Source organism: Cygnus atratus, chromosome 5 (assembly GCF_013377495.2).
Source record: "Cygnus atratus isolate AKBS03 ecotype Queensland, Australia chromosome 5, CAtr_DNAZoo_HiC_assembly, whole genome shotgun sequence".
Classification (NCBI taxonomy): domain Eukaryota; kingdom Metazoa; phylum Chordata; class Aves; order Anseriformes; family Anatidae; genus Cygnus; species Cygnus atratus.
In genome coordinates, this window is record NC_066366.1 from 2,392,737 (window position 1) to 2,405,267 (window position 12,531).

The 12,531-nt window shown below is 40.0% G+C and overlaps 1 protein-coding gene across 1 annotated transcript; it reads left to right on the forward strand.

The window, feature by feature from the left end:
- Positions 1 to 1,842: 1,842 nt before the first annotated feature.
- Positions 1,843 to 12,375, forward strand: TMEM9B (TMEM9 domain family member B). The gene is made up of 5 exons (XM_035550168.2): positions 1,843 to 2,008; positions 3,088 to 3,179; positions 6,614 to 6,722; positions 7,706 to 7,840; positions 11,217 to 12,375. Exons 1-5 carry the CDS (start codon positions 1,931 to 1,933, stop codon positions 11,370 to 11,372), a joined length of 570 nt encoding a protein of 189 aa, XP_035406061.1. The 5' UTR covers positions 1,843 to 1,930; the 3' UTR covers positions 11,373 to 12,375.
- Positions 12,376 to 12,531: the final 156 nt, after the last annotated feature.

Consider the following 12,531-nt stretch of genomic DNA (forward strand, 5'->3'; position numbering starts at 1 on the left):
TACACCAAAAGGCTGTCACAGGCAGACCTCAGGGTTGTGTGCTTTGTTCTTCGTGTAATAAGGGGCACAATATGGCAACATCTCTACCTCCGCCATCTTAAGTAACAAGAGGTACAATATGGCAACTCCACCACCTCACCATCATAAGTTATAAGGACCACAATATGGCAACACCTCCACCTCCGCCATCTTAGGTAACAAGGGGCACAATATGGCAACAACCACCACCTCCACCATTTTGGGTAACAAGGGGCACAATAAGGGAACTCCCACCACTTCCACCATCTTAGGTAAAAACGTGGCACATCTGGGCCAATCACTCATCTCCACCATCTTAGGTAAAAAGTGCCACAATATTGCAGCCCCTTTCGACCTCCGTCATCTTAAGTAGTACAGGGCACAACATGGCAACCCCCACCCCACCTCCACCATCTTAGGTAACACAGGGCACAATATGGCAACTCCCACCACCTCCACCATCTTAGGTAAAAAGCTGCAGATCAGGGCCACCTCCCATTTATACCATCTTAGGTAAAAAGTGGCACAACATGGCAACCCTTTGACCTCTGTCATCTTAAGTAATATGGGGCACAACATGGCAACCCCTCCACATCCGCCATCTTAGGTAACAAGGTACACAACATGGCAACCCCCCCACCTCCGCCATTTTAGGTAACGAGGGGCACAATATGGCAACTCCTATCACCTCCACCATCTTAGGTAAACTGTGGCACTTAAGGGCCTCCCCCCATTTTCCACCATCTTAGGAAAAATGTAGCACATCAGGGCCACCTCTCATCTCTACCATCTTAGGTAAAATGTGGCACAAAACGGCAACCCCTCTACCTCTAACATCTTAGGCAACAAGGTGCATAACATGGCAACCCTTCCACCTCTGCCACCTTAGGTAACAAGGGGCAAAATATGGCAACCTCTCCACTCCCAACATCTTAGGTATAAGGTGGCACATCAGGGCAACCCCCCCACCTCCGCCATTTTAGGTAACAATGGGCATAAGACGGCAACTCCCAACACCTCCACCATCTTAGGTAAAACGTGGTACATCATGGTCAGCCTCCCATTCATACCATCTTAGGTAAAAAGTGGCACAATATGGCAAACCTTTGACCTCCACCATCTTAAGTACCACGAGGCACAACATGGCAACCACCCTACCTCTGCCATCTTAGGTAACAAAGTGCACAACATGGCAATCCTTCTACCTCCGCCATCTTAGGTAAAAGGTGGCACATCAGGGCCACTCTCCCCCCCACCTCCACTGTTTTAGGTAGCAAGGAGGTACAATGTGGCAGCCCCTGCAACCTGCATGTGTTTGGTGTGATAAGCACTGAGGGAGGAAGGCTGGGTCAGTGGGCCCCATGACACATTTTATAAATAAAGACGCAAACATTGTTCTGTGCTGAGGATGCTTTATCTGGTGTTTGTGAAAATGCTGGCCAAAGGAAGACCCTTGGGCACCTCCATCACCCTAGTGAGACACAGGTAAATTTACACTCTCAGTTATTGTTCTTCCCAGTCAGACACTGGGGAGTGCTTTTGGAAGGGGAGAATGTTTACTTATGGTTTCAAATGAAAACAGCTTCTATTCTATACTTTTTTTCATTTTTATTTTTATTTTTTGTATTTGTTAAATCTTGTATATATTTTAGCCCTGATTGTGCTTCCTATTACTAAAAATCCTGGTTCTCGCGTACAGAAGACATAACTTTCTAAACATAGCATCGCTCCCGGTCCCCCTCGCCCCGGAACCACCCGGAGCCGCCGCAGTTCCGCGGCGGGCCGGGAGCGCCACCGGACGCCGCCCGCCGCGGGCTGGGCGGAAGGCGGAAGTGATGGCGGCGGCGCGGCGGGGCTAGGCGGCGGCGGCGGCGGCGGCGGCGGCGGCGCGGAGCGGCGCCCCGGGCCCGACATGGCAGCCGGCGGCGGGGGCTGGCTGCGCCTTTGCTGGCTGCTGGCCGCGCTGGCGGGGCTGGGCGCGCAGGCCAAGGTGAGCGCAGGGGAGCCGCGCGGGGCGTCAGTTGTTAACGGTTCCCGTAGGGGCGGTGCGGCGCGGTGCGCGCCGCGAAGGCCGCGGCGGAGCTGCCGGCGGTGCTTTGTAGGGCGCTGTGATCCTGCTGCCTGGCTAAGGGAGAGCGTCTTGGTTTTTAATAGCAAGACGCTTACCTGTTGTCAGGGTGCCTCTATGTCTGATTTTCCTCCTTTTTAACGGTAACTTGCTATTTGAGTTTCCTGTAGCAAGGCCAGAAACGATTTTGTGTGTAGCGTGGTCAAGGTTTTTGTGCTGACCTGCACCCATTTGGGGTTACTCTGACTTGATCGTTCAGTATAGTAGTTTATTAGGAATATTTCTTAAGGAATTATTTTGTTTCACTGTCAGGAGTTGCCTTGGACTAAAGATAAGCTAGGTGTAACTGTTGTCTCTTGTTTAAAAGTGTCTATCATTTTTCACATTTACTTTGCCTTTGTTTGGAATTCCAGTTTTGTACTTTTCTCTCTACTGCACTGTATCCTGCTGCTCTTTAAGACAAGAGGACCACAGGTTGTGCTAGTCTGTCAAATAGTTTTCCTCACAAAGTTATTTTTGTTGCAGTGATGACAGAATTACCCACAAAAGTTTCTTTGCCAACCCTCACTTGGGATTAATATTCTTTCAAGAATTTCTTGCTTTAAGCTCATCATGATGTACACTGCTGTCTTCGTAAATTGAATAGTTAAGTGTATCAACATAAGTAACTTCTAAATGTGTGATAATTCATAAAAACAAGACCAAGCATGATTTTTCTTGTGAAGAATGTATTGTATTTGCTGTCAAAAATGTGTTATTTGACAAATTGTTATGTTTGTTACTTCTATGTCAGTAATTGTGAAAGGCAGCTATTAAACTTGAAAGAAATCTTGAGTTAGACTATTCAAAGATACCTGCAAGTACTTTCAAAGACTATTCAAAGATACCTGCACGTACAAGAAGTGTTGAACATTTCGTGCATTTCATAAACATAATGCTTTCTGCGTTCTGCCCTATTCTGCATATGATGATTTGGTCTAAGCATGTTGTTTTCTTTATAGAATTCTGAGGATGTCCGATGTAAATGTATCTGCCCTCCTTACAAAGACCATTCGGGCCATATATACAACAAAAATGTTTCACAGAAAGACTGGTGAGTTTGTAATCAGAAATTATAAAGAATCTTAGTGGTTAAAGATGTGTTCTGCTGTGATTATACGTGAGCGTCCTGTAGTGATGCCAGGAGAAATTACATTTCTTGCCTAACGTGTTGAGCCTTTACGTTTAAAAGTATTCTGGAATTCAGCTGTAGCAAGGGACAAGGCTTGAAATCTTTAATTTTTCTCTGTCTTCTATTTCGGTTTGCTTGTTTACATTCTTGTTTATTTATCATAGAAAGGGAAAAGGGGTGTTTAAAGTTGAGTTCAGTGATAAGAAATTGCATTATGGCGAGGAAGCATATGCATGGAACTAAGACTCAGAAGCATTCTCTCTTCTTTCCTCTTGAAACCTGTACTATCACGTAGGGATTGTTTTGGAGATTTGTTCCTCAGAGTCACAGCCAAAGAATGCAGTTATATGAGATGGCCTGAGCCATCTAATAGCCTATGCTTCCTGCGAGAAAGAGAAGAATTGCTTTTCTGTGTCACAAGTGTGCTCTATTTTAGTGTTTAGGCCAGCTATGGCATTTGCTAGACCTCTTTGAGCTGAGGACTGTTGTACGTGGCCAGGGTTGAGGGGCTGGGGAAGAAGGAGGGATGACAGTCATTTATAACGGCATGTTTTAAAGTTGCATTGATGTCTGACATACTCAGGAATTCTTGGATCAACCTATAAAAATGTGAGGTACATTTTGATATGTTGACTCTTCTTCAGAAACATTAAGAATTAATAAACGACTTTTCAGTCTGTTGAGTAGCAGAGGGTTAGCAACTTGATTATGAACTTTTCATGCCCCTTAGTAGTCCCACTGAAATAGCTACAGGAATAAAGTTAGTGATACAAATGTGTACAGAGCCATGCCTTAACTTATTAAATTATTTACAGAAGAATTGTAAGAAACATTGCTGTAAATTTCAATCTAAGCTAATGAACACTGAATGTGCTGTCTAGTCTAAAGTATTATTTTGTCCCATATGATTACCTTAACAACATTAGGCCTACTGGCAAATTAAGTTGCAATAGTGAGACATACCAAGAGAATTGCATCTGCAGCAGGCATTTCAGAGCAGCGCCGTTACTGGTTTTATTGTTTATTACTCCTCTGCAAATGGAAGTAGATTTTTTTTTTCAGTGGGTATTGTTGGTGTTTGTCTTACTAGCAGAAAAGACCCCATTTCCCTTTAAATCAAGATTGGCAGTGACTGAAGGAAACGTTACCTTTGAACTCTTCACTGATCTTATGGTGACAGATACTGACGCTTACAGAATCTCAGAAATCTATTTTCCTATCTTAAATCTCATTTTGTTGAGATGATTTTTTAAGAGGCCACCTGGTAACATTTTATGGTTTTGATCTTCTATTTGAGATGCCTTCTTGCTGATTTTAAAAGGCTTGATTGCTGGTTCATGTGCAATGAGATTGACAAGTTTAGTGCTATACTTGGGCTTCTGCATCTTGCAAGTGACTTGTTACTGTGTAGAACAGGGTGGTCTACACCATCCTTTAGGCATTTAGATCAGTCACTCATGACACAAGAGCCAGATCAATTTTTAGTGGCTCTATGAATTATGTACAGTATGATGACTGCTTACTGCCTACTTGTGCAGACATAAAATAACAAAATAATTTTTAATATTGAACCTGGAGCCTGCATCATGATATTCTTATTTAGGTGTTTCATTTCTTTCAGTGGAGTTGACTGTTCTTCCCACCTCACAGACTAGCAAACAGGGCCTTGTGCTAACATTAGCGTGTGTGGGCTGAGGGTGCTCTGACGCCAATAAAAGCATTCACCATTCTAGCCATGGAACTATTTCAGGCAGTCCAGTCCTGATGAATGATGCGCTAGAAAAGTGTAGTGATGTGTTGGCAAGTACGTGGTATTGAGTTAAATAACCCACTTTGAAAGAAATGTGTTGGCATTTCATGTATGAGAGGCTGACTGCCTTGGTAGTCATGAACATGGTGGGAGGGAAGACACCCTGTCTACTAGTGGGATCAACTGGAAATCTGAGCAGAAGCTGCACTTCTGACTAGCCTAGCCTCCTTGATGCTGTTACTGTGGGTACAGGGGAGAATGTGATAAGGCAGAGGCAGTTGAGTGGGAACATCCTTTAGAAAAGGATCAGCCTTTTCCACTTGAAACACTGAACTAAAGAAAAAACTCGCTGATGCTAATATATGATATATTTACAGTAACAAACTTCGTACTGTACCTAAGCAAAATGCAGGCTTTATTCTATACTTAAGCAGCATATTGATGTAAACTTTCAATCTCATGAGATCATAACTTGTATTTTTTGGTTTTGCATCCTAAGTACTGCACTCCTTCACAGAGGAGATTGTAATTCTAGTGACAAATAAAAGGAAAAATTGATCCCTCCATTCCTTTCCAGAGATTGTGACGTGACACTCAACAGTTTTAGTTATGAGGAAGAAATACAAACAGAACTGAAGAGATTAACTGGTATCTGGCCATGTGGATTTGCAGCATTTTAATTTAGCCCAGTGCAGTGTTAAATCATAGGCTGCTGGTGTCATATCAGGCATTTAGTTTCATTACCTGCTTCTGACTCTGCTGACATTGAGTTGACAGGGATGAAAGTGAAACATGCTTTTGTTCCCTAAGTGCTCTGCTGAGAGCCTAGAATATTAACTGAACAACCAACCTGAGTCATCACAAAGATCAAAATTATAAGTTATTGGTGGAAGGAGTTGTCTCATGGCAACTGGATTTTCGTGCTGTGGTATGGAATGTCAGTAATACTGTCAACCACACTTTTTGGCATGAGAAATGTCTTATATTTTGTAATCTTTAAGTCAAAGTAGATTTTCACATCCAGTTCCAGTGCTTAAAACTGAACGCTATTTATTCAGTATCTCATTGCTTAAAGAAATAACTCATCTGAGAATGAATTTTATTTAATGCCTGTAAGACCCAGTGTTAAGAAAAAAGAACTTCTGTTCATGAACACCAAGGAGAGGTTAATCTTCTTTTAGATACTGGAAGACCAGAATAAAGCTCTTTAAGTATGAAGAAAAAGAGTGCATAATAGTAGGAATTTATTTTAATCTGAGATGGCAGTGTCAAATGATGCATGTGTGCTGGGATTCTAATCCTTGGATTTGTTATGCTGACAGCTTTATTTCCAGTCAAAATATTGTGTTTAGTTAGAAGGATCTTAAACACTTGTTTAGCAACTTGTCAGTAGCTGAATTTCTTGTTTAAGTAAAATAATAGTGGAGTAACGATTAAAAAAATTCTTGAATATCTATAATTTAGAACAGCTGTACTTAAGCAAAGGTCAATTCTCAACCCATGTAACGGGTCTGCATGCATCTGAAGATGTGAGAACTGCCTACATAGGGGCAAAGTACGGTAAAACCAACTCAGAACTGACTGAGCAGTTCCTGTCTTTTTTCAGTGATTGTCTTCATGTGGTTGAGCCTATGCCTGTCCCTGGACCTGATGTAGAAGCATATTGTTTACGTTGTGAATGCAAATATGAAGAGAGAAGTTCTGTCACAATTAAGGTAAACAATGTAATTCTGTTGGTATACGTTAAATCCTTTAACTGATTAGTAAATATATCTATGGTCTTTTAGAGAAACACCCTTTATGAAGGGAAAACTTTTCTAAAGCAGTCTAAGATTTATTTATTTTTCTTGATAGTTGTTCATGATTTGTTTTGAGCAATAATGATAATATCAAGCTATAGCAGAAGGAGTAGGCTCACAAACCTTTTATCAAAGATGTCCAGTTTTGAAATTAAGCTTTATACCTTGCTGAAATTCTGAGTGTTCTAGGGTATTTTGTCAAGCTTTGGACTTTATATTTTTGTTACTGTTTTAGAGGGTCTCATTATTCAGCTATGTTGCTTGATACAAATTTTCTTCCTATCTTGGCAAGCTACAAAGAGCAAAATCAGCAAAATCAATCATGTTTGCTCTAGCAGGGGATTTCTTTATTCACATTCTCATCCTGTTAGAACCATTGAGCCTTAGTCTGGGTGAATACATTGTGTAGTACATCTTTTCTTCTGCTCTATTATTTCTTTTTGGTATTCTAGTATTTTGTTGCTTTTTCTCTTTTCCATTTTTCTTACTGGCCTCTGTGACTGTTTGCAGTCTAACCCGGCAGATGTGTGCTAGAGAATGGAGATCATGCAGGAACCCCTAAATTTGTGACCCTAGTTTAATGCTCCTTATGAACAGTGGTCTGATTGAGGTGAAATAACACCAAATTATTTTAAGAGTGATAACGCAGGATTTTAGCAAGGCCTCATTAAGAGAAACTTTATTTCAAGCTAATTTATCAGTCTGTCCCAAAACTGTAATGCCAATTTAATAAATTGATGGCTCTTCTCTGTGCGTGGGTTTTAAGTCATCTGGTGACACTACTAAAGGCCAACAGGCTCATCACAAACTTTGTACTGTTCCTTTGGTCCTTGCAGCCTGTTGAGAGATTGTGGAGGTAATGGCACAACTCTGGCGTAAATTGTGTTTGTGTTGTGCAGGTTACAATCATCATATACCTGTCTATTTTGGGCCTACTTCTTCTGTACATGGTGTACCTTACACTGGTGGAACCTATACTGAAGAGACGTCTTTTTGGACATTCACAGCTCATACAGAGTGATGAAGACATTGGGGTGAGTTCACCTGACTGCTTGTGTATTTGGGTTAATGTAAAGATTGGAATGATTCATTGTTACATAACTGTTTTGAACAGCTTTTTTTGCATGGCAGTATAAATTCCTTTTCCTGAAGGGAGAGGATGGTCTTCACAGGAGTCAGAAATCTGTATGATGACTGTGGAAGCCACTATTTCATTTTTCACTGGGCTAAAAAGTAGTCACGAGGACTGCTTTTGTTACCCTGCCTCTATACACAGATTCTGTCCTAACCAAAGGAACAGAGGAATGGAAGTAAGCTCATATAGGAGGTATGAATTCTGGTATGTTGATGATCAATACAGTCTCCCTAGAGATCAAATTTTATACAAATTGGTTACAAAAGCAAAGTATACGCTGAGGGGTTACGCTGAGGGGTTACATCTTCTGTTGCTCTGGTTTGGATTTGTTGATGCTAAAAATTCAAGAAGGAATAATTGTAATGAAAGAATATAGTGACTGATGCTGAAATAATTTCTTTGTATTACAACTGAAAATTAGAATGTGGTTAATACATTCTCACAGATCAGAGAAGCCTTTTTCGTGAGGAAAAGGAGAATAGTCCATCAATGGCAAATGACAGGGCATAGTTTCCTGTCTCTTACTGTCCTTTGCCATCTTCAGCACACTGTTTTTGGCTTCAGATAAAAACGGAACAAAATTTTCTTTAGTACCACTACAGGAAGGGAGTGGCAAGAACTTATGAAACTTGGTTGGAAAGCGTGAGACGCTTTAGTATGGGGAAGACTGGTGTGAGTAGGTTATTTTTGTCTTGAAGAGGGACTTAGAGTAGTATGAAAATACAGACTATCGCTCTCTAACTGTTTGTAGTTCATGAAGCTGTTGAATCGGCATGCTTGGGAAAGTTATTGCCATAAAGTAATGTGGGGAAAGTATTCTAAACAGCAGTGGGGTTGGTGGTTAAATGTCAGTGTTGAACCACATGAAATGCTAAAACTGCAGAAGTCTCAGCATCAATGTACTTTTTATACTGAGCCCTTAAGCAGCACTGTTTCTGCTGGTAAAGTACACATCAGATGTGGCATAGCCTTAGAAAGAATTTCTGAAACCAAACCCAGTCTATGAAACAGGAAGGCTTTCCATCTGCTTAACCTAAGTCTTTCATCAGACACGAGCACTTCATAGTAAGTACTGTTGAAATAAATGTGAGCTAATCAGAAAGATTAGCATTTATTAGTGTCTTACAATAGAATCCTTAAGGATGTTTTTGTCATTCCTTCAAGATAATAGCCTTTTTTAGCTCTGCCACCTTTACGTACTTTGATTTCACAACAAAAATATGTGATTACCCAAATTTCACCTAATGTTTTTCGAAGTAGAGCTTATTCTGACAGAGGTATACTGTTGTTATTGTGTCCCACTGTTTCTGCACTTTCCCACATACTATATGGAGACATGCTCTGTATGTGTTGACATCTTAATATTTTCCCAGTCACTTGCAGGAGGCTGTTAGCATTTTTTGGAAAGGAGAGGTTTGAACGACCTTTTTTTCTGCCTGCATCCATACAGAAAATTGGGCAGATTGCTATTTGAATTAAATGAACGTGCTGTATGTTATACCTGAAACAAATTATTTTTATTTTATACCTTAGATAAATTATTTTAATACCTCTAAATCTGGGCTAGAATTCTGAGTGAAGGTGGAGGGAGGACATGAAATAAATCCAGTGGCAGAGCTCATGTTAACTGCAGAATGAAATTATCTTAAATTCTGATCCATCTTAATCAATTTTATGTTTTGCTGTAATTTACCGTGACTCTTAAGTGTGCTTGTGGAGTCACTAGTACTTATAACTGCAGCAGTGCTTGGAACAAAAAGCACTTAATCTTCTTGCTTGGTTCATGTTACTCATTTCACATCGTCCCATCTGTGACAGTGAATGTGAAATAAGTGAAGGTGATTCATGGCTTAGCCCTTTCCTTGCCTTCCCTCTTGCAAGTTCTTCAAATATTCATCCTTGTCTTGCTCTGGCAATATCATCCGCATTGATTTTGTTGCTCGATTTTGAGCTAATGTGCTTGCTTTTTCTTACTGCCCGTTGGTGGCAGTGGCAACTAGTAAATTTAAGCCACTTTGAGAGACCTCTTTGCTTTTAAGTTCTTTTTTCCTCATGTTTTTTTACCTAGAAATTGACAGTAGCTATCCTTTGAGCTGAGATCCTTATCAGACTAGCCAGTACAGTCTAGCTTATTGAATGCTCTCCCCTCCTCTGTCTATTTTATGGTGGAAGTATGTTGCTATTGTGATTTTGCTTCCCTGTGAATAAAGTGATCTCTAATCTTTAAACTTACCATTCTAGGTATATCCAGCTGCATAATCTTTTATGTAAGGTCATAGCTCTTTGGGTCAGGGATCGTCTCTTGCTCTGTTTTAGTGTGTTTCCTAGCCCAGAGAGGCCTTTGTGTGGCTTTGGGACTTGTAGACGTTACTTTAATGGATAATCTTTGTACTGCTAAGAATCATCATTGAGCTACTATGCACAGAATCATGTCACAAATACAGTATCCATTCATGCAAGCATCTTCAAAAGCATTCTGGAATAACAACAACAACAAAAATTATACGAGGTTTATATGCACCAAATGGCAATCAGTTATTTAACATGGGACGTAGTTATTTTTTTCATTATGCATTGTATACACGATGCTTTCTGACATAGCTTTAGAACCACGACTTTGTCCAAAACATCTTGACGACCAAATAAGTTCAATTCCAACTCTTACTATTTATAACCTGATTTTATTTACTAGTAGAAAATACAGCTTTGCAGATACTGTTGGAAAACAGAGAGAGTAAATATTAAACAAGCCCTCAGTTATTGTTGAGCTCTGTCACTTGAACAGCTGTATTTACACTTTGCTTTTGGACAGCTTGGTACAATGGCTTTAGTTTGGTAAACACTGGAGTGTGTTGGTTTTACATAGGATCTTTGTGTGAACATCCTGAACCACCTTACAGTAACAGGTCGAGAAGTGGCAGTGAACTGACTCTCTAATTCACGGTTAAAGTGAAGTTAAATGAAGTGCTTTCATGACATTAACAGGAGGTCCCTGGCATCTGGGTCTATTCTAGATTTCTGTCCCCGACAGCTAATAATGGATGCAAGACTGGTTTGACTGTGCCATGAAGAAATCAGTGGACGTTACTTTGAATGAAAAGTTGAAGAACTGTTTTAACTACAAAAACTTGCTTTGTCATCATGGCTAACTAGCTGGTTAAAATAGCTTGTTTTACCTTAAAAACCAAAGCAAAAAAATACCAACAAAATAAAACCTTCAGTTTCATTGCTCGTTGGAATTGCTGAGGTCTAACTATTGATTTTTGTCATTCCAGGATCACCAGCCTTTTGCAAATGCTCATGATGTGCTGGCTCGTTCTCGGAGCCGTGCCAATGTATTGAACAAAGTGGAATATGCCCAACAGCGCTGGAAGTTGCAGGTCCAAGAGCAACGCAAATCTGTTTTTGACCGTCATGTTGTGCTGAGTTAATTGTCTCTCAGTAGTAACTCCAAGGAAGTAAAGCAGACTAATTGAAAGAACTGACTTATGTCTTCCTGATCCTGCCACTTCAAAGGGGTTTTCATAAATGGTTCGTTACTGGTTTGAAAAAAATAAAAATAGTGCTTAAACTTTGAAAGAATGTACTAGAGTGGAAGCAATTAAAAAGATTAGTTAATCAGAAGCTAAAAACCTTTGCATTTTCAAATGGCTCTTACTGATAAAACTGAAAAGAAAACAAACCGTGAGGTAGCTTTGTTTGCCACTGTGGTACGTTATTCACAGTTGTGACTTTATGGTGATTTTTGACTATATATTTCTCTCTACTACTTACGTTGTTAAAAAGTACCTGGGAACACAGTAACTACTTACAACTCACTAATCACTTTATGTAAAGACCTTTTGTAAATATACTTGGATTTTTTCTGCTGACTAATGCTAGGTACTAGAAATCTAAATCTTGCAGTGTAGTTTTCACATCAGAGAATGAACTCCTGATTGGTTGTATTCATCATTTGGTTTCTTGCACTCATACTTTCAAGATGCTTGTATGTCAAGTGATGTTTGCAGATTTAAGGCAAAACTTAAATGGACACTGACTCATTGAGCTGCATACTTGAATTACTGTGATGTAGATAAACTCAAATGCAGTGCACATCAAGACAGTGTTGGCATTTTGTTTTATTTTGCTTTAATAGTTTAATATATTGTATGTGTATGATATCTCTTTAAAACAATCTTCTCCCTTTCTTTTCATGGGTAAAGTCTCAGGAGATATATGATGAAATATTTATAATAAAAATCTTTATGCGTTTGTCTGGATTGATGGTGTAAGGCACGTACTTTCTTGAGCACCTGTCATCTTGGGAGTTAAGTGTATTTTTTTATCTGTGATTCTGTACTCATTTCTCTTAAGAGGTATACAGTTGCTAGATGACTAACTTTCATATATCCCCTTTGGAATGTAACAATTAAAATGGATTTTTGAAAAACAGATGCACATTATCTATGTCATCATTTTTCTCCCTCATTACCCTGCATGTAGGTTCCACATATAAAAGCACTTACCTGCAAATGCTTCAGAGTAGAAATATGAACTTGTTCAGTGCTTAGATAAGGGAAGTGGCTCACCAAATTGCTAATTGAAAAA